Source organism: Vespa velutina, chromosome 13, assembly GCF_912470025.1.
Source record: "Vespa velutina chromosome 13, iVesVel2.1, whole genome shotgun sequence".
Classification (NCBI taxonomy): domain Eukaryota; kingdom Metazoa; phylum Arthropoda; class Insecta; order Hymenoptera; family Vespidae; genus Vespa; species Vespa velutina.
This window is the reverse complement of record NC_062200.1, coordinates 3,193,574-3,206,544: the sequence shown is the minus strand read 5'-3', so window position 1 is coordinate 3,206,544 and position 12,971 is coordinate 3,193,574. Positions and strand designations below refer to the sequence as shown.

General features: G+C 32.1%; 1 protein-coding gene across 8 annotated transcripts in view; it reads left to right on the top strand.

The window, feature by feature from the left end:
* Window positions 1-12,971, top strand: part of LOC124953980 (NAD(+) hydrolase sarm1) — a 28,563-nt gene that overhangs the window by 8,394 nt on the left and 7,198 nt on the right. For 4 of the 8 annotated variants that reach the window (XR_007102397.1, XR_007102396.1, XR_007102395.1 and 1 more), the window contains 4 exons: window positions 4,111-4,245; window positions 7,739-7,959; window positions 8,337-8,601; window positions 9,638-9,805. Coding sequence is in view for 1 of the 8 variants with exons in the window: in XM_047506122.1 (XP_047362078.1) it covers window positions 4,111-4,245; window positions 7,739-7,959; window positions 8,337-8,601; window positions 9,638-9,805 (789 nt within the window). In the remaining 7 variants the exon portion in view is untranslated. Of the gene's footprint in view, window positions 1-1,969; window positions 2,086-2,119; window positions 2,536-4,110; window positions 4,246-7,738; window positions 7,960-8,336; window positions 8,602-9,637; window positions 9,806-12,971 lie in introns of those variants that run through there. The other 4 variants (XR_007102399.1, XR_007102400.1, XR_007102398.1 and 1 more) reach the window with 4 other exon arrangements.

Below are 12,971 nucleotides of genomic sequence, written 5' to 3'. Positions count from 1 at the left end.
CTTTTTTTCTCTCTTGTTTGTTTTCTTTTTTTTTTTTTTTTTTTTTTTTTATTGAATCAAACGTACGAAATTTTTTTTTTCGTTCGTTCTATAAGAAATATTCATCTTAATCGCGCTTAAGGAAAATTTTGGCAATTTTTGTTTTTTTCTTCTCCTTCTTCTTCTTCTTTTTATCCTTAGAGTTTCTAGAGACTACTTTTTTCTTTTTTTCGGGATAAGAGAGATCTGTTTTTCTTCTTCTTTTTTTTTCTTCTTCTTTTTGACTTTTTCTTTTTGATTTTCGTTTGAATAATCCGTCCGCTAGAATCCCCATTGTGAGTCTATCGAAGGACGACAGAAGACTCTGAGAGATTTATTTTATTAAATGTCGCTGACCCATTAAGGGAGTTGTTTTTTTTCTCTCTCCGACACATTCGTATTTCTTAGTTCCCCTCTTTTTCTCTCCCCTAACCCCTCACCTCTACCCCGTTCACTCGTACGTATCTCGCGCGACTGGAAATCCCGCGTTCGTTCCTCTCACACGCTCCCACTTTTTGTATTTCCTTTCTCTCTCTCTCTCTCTCTCTCTCTCTTTTTCGTTCTATTCCACGAGAGAGAGAGAGAGAGAGAGAGAGAGAGAGAGAGAGAAACACATGTGTACACGTTTTCGAGGACACCCGGTATGCTTTCGCCAAAATTCCACAACATTCGAGCGCGAAGCGTCGTTTTCTTAGACACCTTGTTAGACCACATTCCAATCTTTGTCCCTTTCATTCCCTTTGCCCAGTCGGTCAGCTGGTTGTTCCTTTTCATAAAAGAAAAATTGATTTACAATGCGTTACTTTTACGCTAATCATTGGCTCTTTAAAAAAAAAAAAAAGAAACATATCTTTGATCCACAATCTCCCCCACCTCTCTTCAATCCTTCCACTCCATCGCAATTTCCCTCGTAAATATTACGCGTATTCTCGAGTGTTTTAAACTGAAAAGAAATAAATTAAAAAAAAAAAAAAAAAAAAGAAAAGAAAACAGAGAGAAGAAAAAAGAGTAACAAAGAAAATATATCGTAGGAATAAATAAGAAGAAGGTCGATCGAAAGGGTTCTTTTTATTTCGAATGCAAAACGAAAATAATCTCTCTCTCTCTCTCTCTTTCTTTCTTTCTTTTTTTCTCTATCCTGACAATGTACTAACTAATCATAAAAAGATTATATAAAAGAGAGACAGAAAGACACAGACAGAGAGAGAGAGAGAGAGAGAGAGACAGAGAGAGACAGAGAGAGAGAGAGAGAGAGAAAGAGAAAGAGAGATACAAAAGAATACTATATATTTCAGGCTAAGAAACACCGTAAGACGTTTATAATCCTTTTCTTAAGATTCAAAGTGGGTCGCCGATAAAACGTTAGTTCGTGGAAGGGAGGGATCGTGCTTTTTGTTTCTCTTTTCTTTTTTCTTTCACTTTTTCCTTTTTACGAGTGTTGTTACGCAAGTGTTACAATCCACTGCGGTTTCATTCAGAAATCTTTTCAGCCATTCGTCACATCGTAAAAGATAATTTCTATGAAGTAAGGAATTAACGAGGAGAAAAAGAGAGAGAGAGAGAGAGAGAGAGAGAGAGAGGGAGAGAGAGAGAGAGTGCGAGTTAAAAGCATTTCCTTTTATTTTCTTTTTTTCTTTCTCTTTCTCTTTTTTTTTTTTTTTTTTTTTTTAATTGTTGAAGAAGATAAAGCGAAAGAGAATTTCTTTAATGTTTATTACTCGAGACAGAGACGACAAAGAGGAGCTAATGGATCACGTGGGTTCTATTAAAGGGGGAAAAACAAAAAGGGAATATTCTTGAAAGAGGCGGGTTTATGCGCGCGCAGCTGACCCACGTGACCAAACGATTTCACGAATTCCTTAGTAACGTAAGATGTCACCAGAGGACACTGGCGTCGCACGCGTCGCATAGCCGACAAGTATCGAGCATTCAGTATTCCTCCGACCGTCCACGTTGACGTATCGCGAGGTCAACGGCTGTTCGTCTCTGTTTCTTTCTTATCGTACATGTGTGCACACAGGATAAATAGATAGATATATAGATCTACATGTGTATATATACATATATGTACGTATATATATATATACACACATATATATATATGTAACGCGAGTTCTTTCTTTGTGCAATAGAATTAACATTATACGTTTCTACTAACCGTATACGTAACATCGATCTGTGTGTCTCTCTCTCTCTCTCTCTCCTCTCTCTGTCCTTCTCTCCCTTTCCCTCCCCCCCTCTGTCTCTCTCTCTCTTTCCTCTCGTCTCTCTCTCTCTCTTTCTCTCTTTCTCTCCGTCTCTCTGTCTTCTTTTTCAATCTGTATAAGTATTGAAAATTGACCGATTATGGTGATTAATATGAAATGATCTCGACACGAACGTTATTATTCGAATGTCGAGGTTAGGTCAAACATCGTGGCAACGAATCGAAGAAGAAGACATTTCATACGACGGATTAATTATTTTTCTATTTTACGTGGACCAGAATACTTCTTCGCCGTCTAAATGCGCATTAAAGTGAGTACATATGGTACTGAAAAAAAAAAAAGAGAAAAAAAAACAAGAGAAAAAAAAACAAAAATCTTTTACTCTCTCTTTCTCTCTTTCCCTCTCTTCCTCCTTCTCCTTTTTCTCTTTATACTGGATAATAAAAATCCTCACGATTTTGATAGATTGCCAATTGGAATTAATTCGATCACGAAGTGTCTTTCCGTATTTTTTTTTTCCTTTCCTTTTTCTTTCTTTCTTTCTTTCTTTCTATTCTTTTTTTTTTTTTTTTTTTTTTTTTTGCCTTTTATTTTTCTATCGACTCGAAAAAGACAGGAGATATTAATGTATCTTATTAGAGGAATTTTAGGGTCAGAGATCGGAATTCTACTGAATGATATACAAACATACACATTCAAAAAGATATGTGTATATATATATATATATATATATATGTGTATGTATGTATAATAATTTCGTTATCAATTGAAATTGATATCTAAATAGGTATCAAATAATTTTTGTCAAATAATTGTCAAATAATTTTTCTATCATTTCATCGTAATATATAAATAAATTAAATAATTGCAAGGCATTAAAATATTTATTTTAAATTACATTTATATTATAACGATCATTCCGTATATATATATATATATGCTAATAGTTGCATGAATCGTCGCATTATAATGTCAATGAACGTTTCTTTTAGTAGAACACAAGTATTCTCGTTGTGCATCTTCGTTTGACAGTTTCAATGTGTACGGTAATCGATCGATAAAAAGAGAGAAAGAGGAAGATAACGAGAGAGAGAGAGAGAGAGAGAGAGAAAATAGATACTGTATGAAGGGAGTGACTTTATCGACCGTTCGACGTCTATGAAAAAAAAAAAAGAAAAAAAATTCTTTTTTCTTTCATAGAGGAAAAAGAAGATTATATTCGAATCGATCGAAAATGCGATTATCAAAAATATCGATTATCACTATCGAGAATCGTTCGAGTTATATATGCATATATATATATATGTATATATATATAGTGTATTAATCCGTAAGAAAGATCCGGGTTCGAAAGTGATCGCGAGCTTTAAGTTAGATTTTTATTAACTACCACAGACACAAACACACACGAACGCACGCATGCACATACACACACACACACACACACAGATCTCCACGTGGGTGTTCGGATTTGCATGTTTCACAAGTTTAATGGAGAGTATCGCATTTTGCGCTCTGATAATTTAACTCGAAAGTATGCCGATACGTCGTTAAAGTAAATATCAATCGTTGTATTATTTTGCTAAGAGGCAAGAGTACGATAGAGATAGATAGATAGATAGATAGTTCGATAGATTGAGATAGAAAGAGAAAAAGGGTAGGAGAGAGGGTGGGAGAAAGTGAAAGAGTTTCTTTCGATCAATTTTTCTTTTTCTTTCTTCATTTTTTTTTTTCTCTCTTTTCGTTCCCTTTTTAAATCGATCAATCAATCGATCGATCGACCGATCGATCGATCGTTGATATATTTTACGAGATCGTTTACGCGTGTAATAATTCCTTATCACGTATGTTGATCGTTTCACGCTCTTGTTATTTGTTATTGCAGATGTCGGAGTTCCCAGTGGAGGGGGGAGAAAACGGGGACATGCAAGCGGTCATGGAAAACTTTCAAAAAAAGAACAATCTGGTCACTGGCCGGACCCATGTTTCCCATCATCCACAAGTTACCACTTCATCGCAGGTTGTTTTTTTTTTGTTTTGCGTCCTGCTTTTTTCTTGTTTCTTTTTTTGTTTTTTTTTTTTTTTTTTTTTTTTTTTTTTTTTTGTCTTTCCTTTGTCTCCTCTCATGAAGACCTACGTTTACATTATCTAGGAGCTTTAAGGCATGAACTTAATGTCGAAGTAATCTAGATCATCGTGAATCGCGTTCGAAATATAAAAAAGAAAAAAGAACGCGAGAGATGAGAAAATTTTTCAATTCTTTTTCTTTTTTCTTTTTCTTTCTCCTCTCTTTTTTCTTCTTTTCTTTTCCTTGCTTTTTTTCATTCATTTATTTATTTATTTATTTATTTATTTTTTTTTTTTTTTTTAGATAATCAACGATAATGGAATAATAATGATGATGATAATAATAATAATAATAATAATAATAATAATAATAATGACAAAAAAGCGAGTTTATCATAATTTTATAATTTAACATGTACGTTAACGCTTGCAAAATTTAATTATTGAGATTAATGATCGATTATTATAATATAATTTAATTCGTGAAATACTTAGAAATCGAGTGCAACATCTGTGTAAACATTCCGATGAGCAAGTACGTTTTCTCTCTCTCTCTCTCTCACTTTTTCATGTATTTTTTTCTTCTAAAAAAAAAAAAAAAGAAAAAAAAAGAAAAAAAGAAGAAAAAAATCTCTCTCTTTTTTTTTTCCGAAATGTATTTAAAGGATGGACCAAGTCATAGTAATGTTTTTTTTATGCATCCCGGCGCTTAACCAAAAGAGAGAATATATTCTTCTCGTTAAGCCAAAAGTACACACTTTGCCATCGAACTTTCTATTTTAAGATCGCACACGAGTCAAAATGACCTTCACCGTAAGAAGAGTCGCGACGTTTTCTTCGCCTACGTTTCACTCTTGACCACTTCTGATTTCCCGAACAATCGATAAACTTCCAACTTTCGAGATATATATCTATATATATTACACACACACACACACACACATATACATATATGTATATATATATTTAGAATCAATAAATACACTAGAGCATGATTTTTCTTTCCTCGAAAAATGAAAATGTCTCTTTCTTTAAAGGAAGTAATAAATAATGGAAAATTAAGATTTATAATAATAATAATAATAATTAAAAAAAATATATATATACATATACATACATATATATATATATATATGTATATATATATGTATATATGTTTGTATATTCGTTTAATAAAAAACAAAAATAATTCTTTTATTATATTACTTGAGTCGTATCTAACAATTTTATTCTCTTGATTATCGATTATGCAATAGTGCAGAGTTCGCGTGACTGTGTTACGCCCACCAATTTGTGTGTGTTCTCTCTCTCTCTCTCTCTCTCTCTCTCTCTCTCTCTCTCTCTCTCTTATCTTCATACATTAGATTCTTTTATTACATTACATACATGGTATTACAAATATGAAATATATTCGATTTATTCGATTTTTAACAAAACATAATATATTAACGATTGTTTACAATTTCAAAATTTTAATTATCAATTTTTAAAAGAGAAATGCTTTTTGTTTGTTTATTCGTTCGTTCGTTCGTTCGTTCGTTCGTTCGTTCGTTCGTTCGTTTGTTCGTTCATTTTGTTTTGCTTTTTTGGCTACGTAATTCTCATTCGTCGAATATTTTCATTGAAAACATTATGAAACGAAGCAAGACAAGACGTTTCAATGTTAAAGATCACTTTCAATGTAATCGTATACCCACACATAATTTCTCACACCTACGCATAATTTGTTTTGTCTTCCTTTTTTTTCCTTCTTCTTCTTCTTCTTCTTCTTCTTCTTCTTCTTCTTCTTTTCAAATATTATGGTTCCTACATACTTCTCATTCGAGAACACCGTCATATAGTTTTCAAGGTTTTCATTCTTACTTCCTCGTACTACTATAGATACACACACACACACACACACACATATATATATATATATATATAAATATAATTTAAAGAGAACATTGGCACTTATTTGTTTCGTTGAACATTACCAACAACTCAATCATTGGTAACAGCTTGTCTAAATTGTTGACTCTTTGGCTGCTAACCAAAAGTATCTCCACTTTGTCTTTGATACCATTAGAACGTTAGAAATCTTTTATGTACGATAAAAGAAGGAGAATTACAAGTTTTATCAAACTTTCGTAATGTAATATCTAGTCATAAGAAAAAAAAAAAGAAAAAAAAAATATATATATATATATATAAAAGACAAAGAAACGATTGAAATTTCTCTTTTCCCTTAGTGAATTCAACACACACACACACACACATACACACACACACACTAGATATGAGTTTTTTTACACATTGGATATAATGAATTAATCGATCGTTCGTGTTGTAATGAATGAATTATTTGCAATATTCTGGCACAAGATTCTCGAATCAAATCGTTCTCTCATCTCTTTTCTATTTATAATACTAAAATAATTCTCCTCCTTCTCTTTATTTTATCACGAGTTAAGCCGACAATTCGAAGGACTCCGAGTACTTACTTAAGATATTTTATACTTTCGAACACTCCTTAAAATACTGTTAGAGAGTTATAATTACATGTACTCGTTTCTATTTCAAGCTCTCTTTTTCTCTTTCTCTTTCTTTCTCTCTCTCTTTCTTTTTCTCTTTCTATCTTCTTAAATACTCGAACTAGAGATTTTCTTCTTCCTGAACTGAAGTTCTCTCGTCCGAAACGAACAGCCTCTTTGCGATAGCTCTCTTTCTGTTCCTCTACATTTCTGTTGATTTTAACTATCATTTTTAGATCGTTAAAAACATAATTGATTTTGTTAAAAAAGATACAAAAAATTAAATTAAATTAAACATTAATTTTGTTCGATGGAACTCAAAATTTTTATATATATATATATATATATATATATATAAAATATTTATATTATAATATATAATATTTATATATATATGTATGTATGTGTATATATATATATATATATATATATATATATATATATATTAAATTGAATGTCTTTAATAATCTTTTCGTACGTTTTTTTTCTTTCTTTTTTTTTTTTCACATTGAAATAGAAGTAGATGATTTAATGAAGGATTATTTAATCTATAAAAATAGAAAACAGACAATGTAATAATAGCAAATGGGATATGGTTCATTGTATGAAATGATAAACGCGTAGGCGTGTGGTTGAAATTTTTCGAAGGAATAGAAACTTCATCGAATCGTTATATATATTAAATAGTGCTTTTGAGATCACGAATAATTTCATTTAGGATGAATTTGATTGATTTTTGGAAACGAGAAGTTGACCTCAGTCGAGACATTAGACAAATAGTGAGAGAGAGAGAGAGAGAGAGAGAGAGAGAGAGAGAGAGAGAGAGAGAGGGAGATATTAGTTAGATAGAAATGAGTAGTAAGTAGAGAAGAGAGTGTGTGACTCACCTCACGTGGATTTTAAATAGAACGTAAACGACTTTTGACTCGGCAGATGCTGACGACGAATCAGAGCCAGAGCAGCAGCAGCAGCAGTAGTTCGAGCAGGGTGGCCAAATCCTCTCAGAGGATCCTTACGTCGTCCTCGTCGAGTGAAATGAAGGCGAGCTCTATGAAGAGCGATCTGACAGAATTAAAGCGTGGCATTTCGGAGATGAAAAATATTTCAACGAATTTTTCACGATTACGTAGCAGCATGGAGAATCTCGTTGACAGGTAAGCGCAAATCAATTTTTTTTTTCTTTTTTTTTTTTTTTTTTTTTTTAACTAAATCTCTCGTCGTTTTTCTTCCTTTTCTTTCTTTTCGAATTTATTTTCTCGAAAAAAAAAAAAAGAAAAGAAATATATATATATATATATATATATAATCAACGAACATTGTCCGTTTGTCAGAATGAAATATTTATATGTTCGTACGTAATTTTTGAGGGTGGGACGAGAGGGGGGTGGGTGATGGGGGGGTGGGTGGTGAAACGAATAAAAAAAGAATTGGAAAGAAAATCAACGACTAATGATTTTTGTTTTCTTCTTGTTCTTTATTTATTTATTTATTTATTTATTTATTTTTGTTGTTGTTGTTGTTCCTTTTTTAGAGACGGAACCGGCGCCGAAGAAAATGATTTGACCGAGCCATTGGTAACATTCCCGGATCCTGATACACCTCCACCCTCAACGGGAACTGTCACATTGACGGGAGGTTCACCGTCTCAATTGAGTTCTCTCAATTCATTGAACAATCTTCACAGTATGAGCCCGCAGATGAATATGCCGAGTATAACGAATAGGACGAGTTTACCTGCCGGTCAGGAAACTATGAAATTCGAACAGAAGAAAATGACGAGTGCATCCAAGACGAAGGTCAGTCTATAATGTTTAATGTAAATGGAGAAATGTGAAAAAAGGAAAGAAAGAAAAAAAAAAAAGAAAAAAGAAAAGAAAAGAAACCAAATACATACGATGATCACCGATGATCATCTTCTTATCGTTTTTGTGAATTAAATTAAGAAAAAACAAAAAAAGAAACAAAAAGAAAGAAAGTAAAAGGAAAAAAATAGATAATGCATCGATCGTGACCTTGTGGTTAAATAATAATCACTTAAAGATCTTTATAGATCGTTCTAATAATTTTTCTAACTTCTAACTTTATATATATATATATATATATATATATATATATATATATATATATATATTCTTTGACTGAAAGCAATTAAATTATTATTTACGTGCCAAGATCTATTCTCTTTCTCTTTCTCTATGTTTGTCTGTCTATCTGTCTCTGTCTCCGTCTCACGGAAGGGGTCTAATAAGATCTAACATTAGAACTATGGATCTCGATCAGTAGGTGATCATCGGTTCGTAGATCGCACGTGGAATAATCGAGCATAGCAAATGACTCTTTAAGAACGTCGAAGAACGAGGCGGAGACTGTGCAATGTTTGGCCCGAGGTGTGGTTTCCTCTATGTAGTCTAGGTCAAGGACTTCGAGTCTCTTTCTCTCTCTCTCTCTCTCTATATATATATATATATATATATATATATATATATGTATATCAATCTATCTCTCTCTATCTTTCTTTCTTTTTCTCTCTCTTTTTTTTTTTCTTTTTTTTTTTCCTCTAACTCACGAGTTGTCACAACCGATCGATCGTATGTATTATCATTCTATTCTTTTGTCCGATCTTTTCTCATTGATCATAATAATGATTACAATGATTATCACGATTATGATCATGTAATAATGATACACTGATATTGTCATGGTTAAGATTATAATTTTATTTATTTATTTATTTATTTATTTTTCTATTTATCTACGTTTCTTTTTCCCTTTTTTTTTATTTCTTTTTTATTTATTTATTTATTTATTTATTCTTTTTATTTTCTTGTATAGGTCGTTACCGATGGATTTAGTGCTGAAAAGGCAATAGCCAATAGCGCTGAAATGAGAGCATTACAAGCTGGCGATGTATCTTACAAAGAACAAAGCGCCGCGACCGCGGCAAGGGCACGGGTCGAATTGGACGGTGTATCTGCGGAAAAGAGGGTAGCTGCAGCCAGAGTAAGCGTACAAATTTAATCATTATATTTTCCTCAATATCTATTTATAAGATTATCCAATTTGTCCGATCTTGAATCATAATGAAAGAAGTGGAATACATGAATGAACGGCGAAGATTTAATATTGTGATAGTATATCTCTATTTTTTTTGTCATTTTTCTTTTTCTTTTTTTTTTTTTTTTTCCCTATCATAATCCAAAACATCTAACAAATTTGGATCTGATCATAATTTATCTTTACGAGCAAGTATCATTCAATTTATAATAACAATCGTTTCGTTTTTTATGATTATAATTATAACGAAAATTTCGAGCTATTGGTATAAAAAGCGAACGATAAATTAGCGAGTATGCGATTACGTAAATTTACTCTTTGAAATCGTCGTCGTCGTAAATCGATTAGTTCTAAGATTCTAATAGATGACATGCGTCTATATATATATATATATTTTTTCGGAAAAGAAAATTTTCTCTGAACGTTGTACGTATACACGTATTTAAGTTACGTATACGTGTAAAACGTATAGGTTTATTTTCAATCGAATTGAGCAGTCGTCGAACCTTCTCGTTGAGAAACGATTACATGAGGGGGTAATGCTTTCGAGAATTGTGTAAGACCTCTTTCAGTACCACGTCAGAGTTTTCCCATCGGTATATTCTATATTTAGATTATTTTAGCCGAATAGTATTTAGTCGGGATTCGTCGGATACGTTGGCGGGTTACACTTGAGTCAGCGCATCGAAGGGAAGCTTTTTGAAACTGAGCCAATCGACTTCTCGATTGGTTTATAGATACAAATCTACCATTTGTATATCTGTATATACGTCTTTACGTTAAAGCAATATGATCATTAATAACACTCATGTGTTGTGAATCTCACAGAGATTCAAATCTTCTCATTATATTATTTCTCTAATGCATACGTAATTTGTCAGATTTGTTTATTGAGAAAATTCAATAAAGCTTATATTAAATTACATCGATCGAAATTATTTTATATTCGTACATAAACGATACGATATCGTTAAATTTTATTTAAAATAAATTAAATATCATTTTTGATCAATCAAATGCTTTAATAAGTACTACTACATCTTCCTAAGCACAAGTAGTTTTTCAAATACACTATGTATATATATATATATATATGATACATGTTGAGATGATGAATCATATTGCACAGTTTAATCTGTCGAGATGGATACTTTTCAATTTTATCGCAAGATGACGTTGGAATATTAATAAATAATAATTTAATTAGAATATAACATTGTAAGCGTATGAAACAATTAACGAAATTAATATTATCGAACCAACCGTCTATTGATTTTCTAAAGGAAATTCATTGGAATTTCTTGTTGGTTGGTTGGTTAGTTGGTCGATCAATGGATGAGTAGGTGGTTGTTGAGCTTTGGACTTTTCCCGCATTGACCTTGAATATTTAAACGAAACGATTTTGTTCCTACGGGGCGTGTTTCCAAGCACCACCACCACTACTACTACCGCCACTGTCTCTACCACCACCCACAACCACCACCATCACTATCACCACTACCACTATCACCCCCCAGTAACTCCAGTAAAACTTGAGGGTTGAGTATTGAGCGAGTGGTCGATAACGGAACGGTTAGAAAGAAAGAACGTCAGAACAGTTTGTTCTTGGCTACGATAGCTTGCGTATGTTGTCGATGGGGCAACGACTTTCGAGGCTTGCACGGGTCCTCTTTCCTGTTTTAAGGACCCGAAATATTACAGTGACCAAACGTATTTTGAGGAACGATGATCATCGAAAAAAATGTATCGGAATGGTAGGCCTGTTTCTAATGAAAAATTAATCATAATATATTTTATTTCTTATTTTTATATTTATTATTGTCTATTAAAGAGAAAGAGAAAAGGACCGTATCAAAAGATAATTGACATATTTACATAGATCGGACGTCATTCGTAAATTATTTTTATCTTTATCGATCGTAACGTTTTAATTACTTTAATTGCAAATTTAAGTGTTTTAAGTGAAAAAAAAAAAAAAAAAAAAAAAGAAAAACTGCAATATCTATCGAACAATTTCGTGACAATGTGTATGATATATTTATTCATCGATTAGATGGTATCGAATGGTTTAAAGGGAATCTTCGGTATGTGTATGTAAAGATAATGTTTAAGATTATGTAACCTAAGTTCTTGGTTGACTGGTCAACTGGTGGCTGGTTTGATGAAATTCATTTTTCATTTCTTTATTCTCTCTCTCTTCTTCTTCTTTTTCTTCTTCTTCTCTTTTTGCTAAACGTCATAATCCTCGGGAGTGTCGTCCCCATTCATTGAGGTGGTTGTTTTCTCTCACGGTTGACGTAATCTTTGTGAATTCAATAAGATTCAGAGGAAATATGCTTGCCAACTAGGTGTAAATGTCACCGATATCTTCACTCCCTTCTCCCGCCCCCACCCCCGACCTAACTCAAAATAGAACTCGGCCGCGAAATACTTTCGGGTAAATTGCCAACATCTAACTTCTCTTCTTCGAAATGCTTCTTCAAGATCCGTGCACGCACGCACGCATGCACGCACGCTCGCACTCATGCACGTACGTACGCACGTTCAAGGTTCAATTTGGATCCAGCAGCAAATTGCCAAAAATTTTCATTCCTATTTTATCCACTTGACGGTTCTCTCCTTGTACTTGAAAGAGTTAAAGAAGTCGACGGCTCCATTTACTTTAAATCGATCTTACGAGATTATTTCTATTTAAACATTTTCATTTGTAAATCATTCCACTGGTATCTAGTTCGATTTTTCAGATTTTTATTATTATTATTTTAATTATTATTATTATTGTTGTTGTTATTATTGATTATTAATTGTATCGATTAATATCAGTAACTAAAAAATTATATTAAACGATAATATTTACTTGATCGATCGGTTCGTCATTTCTTCGTAATATCTTATTTATTTTTTTATTTATATATATATATATATATATATATATATATATAAATAATTTAAATATAATTTTAAGTTAAACAAAATATTAAATTAAATATAATTTTGCAATTGAAAATTTATAAAATGCAATTTGTTCTCGTAATAAATAAATGAAATCACGAATGATAATTCTTGGTGAATATTACGTTCGACATTAGATTAGATATTGTATAACGTGTTT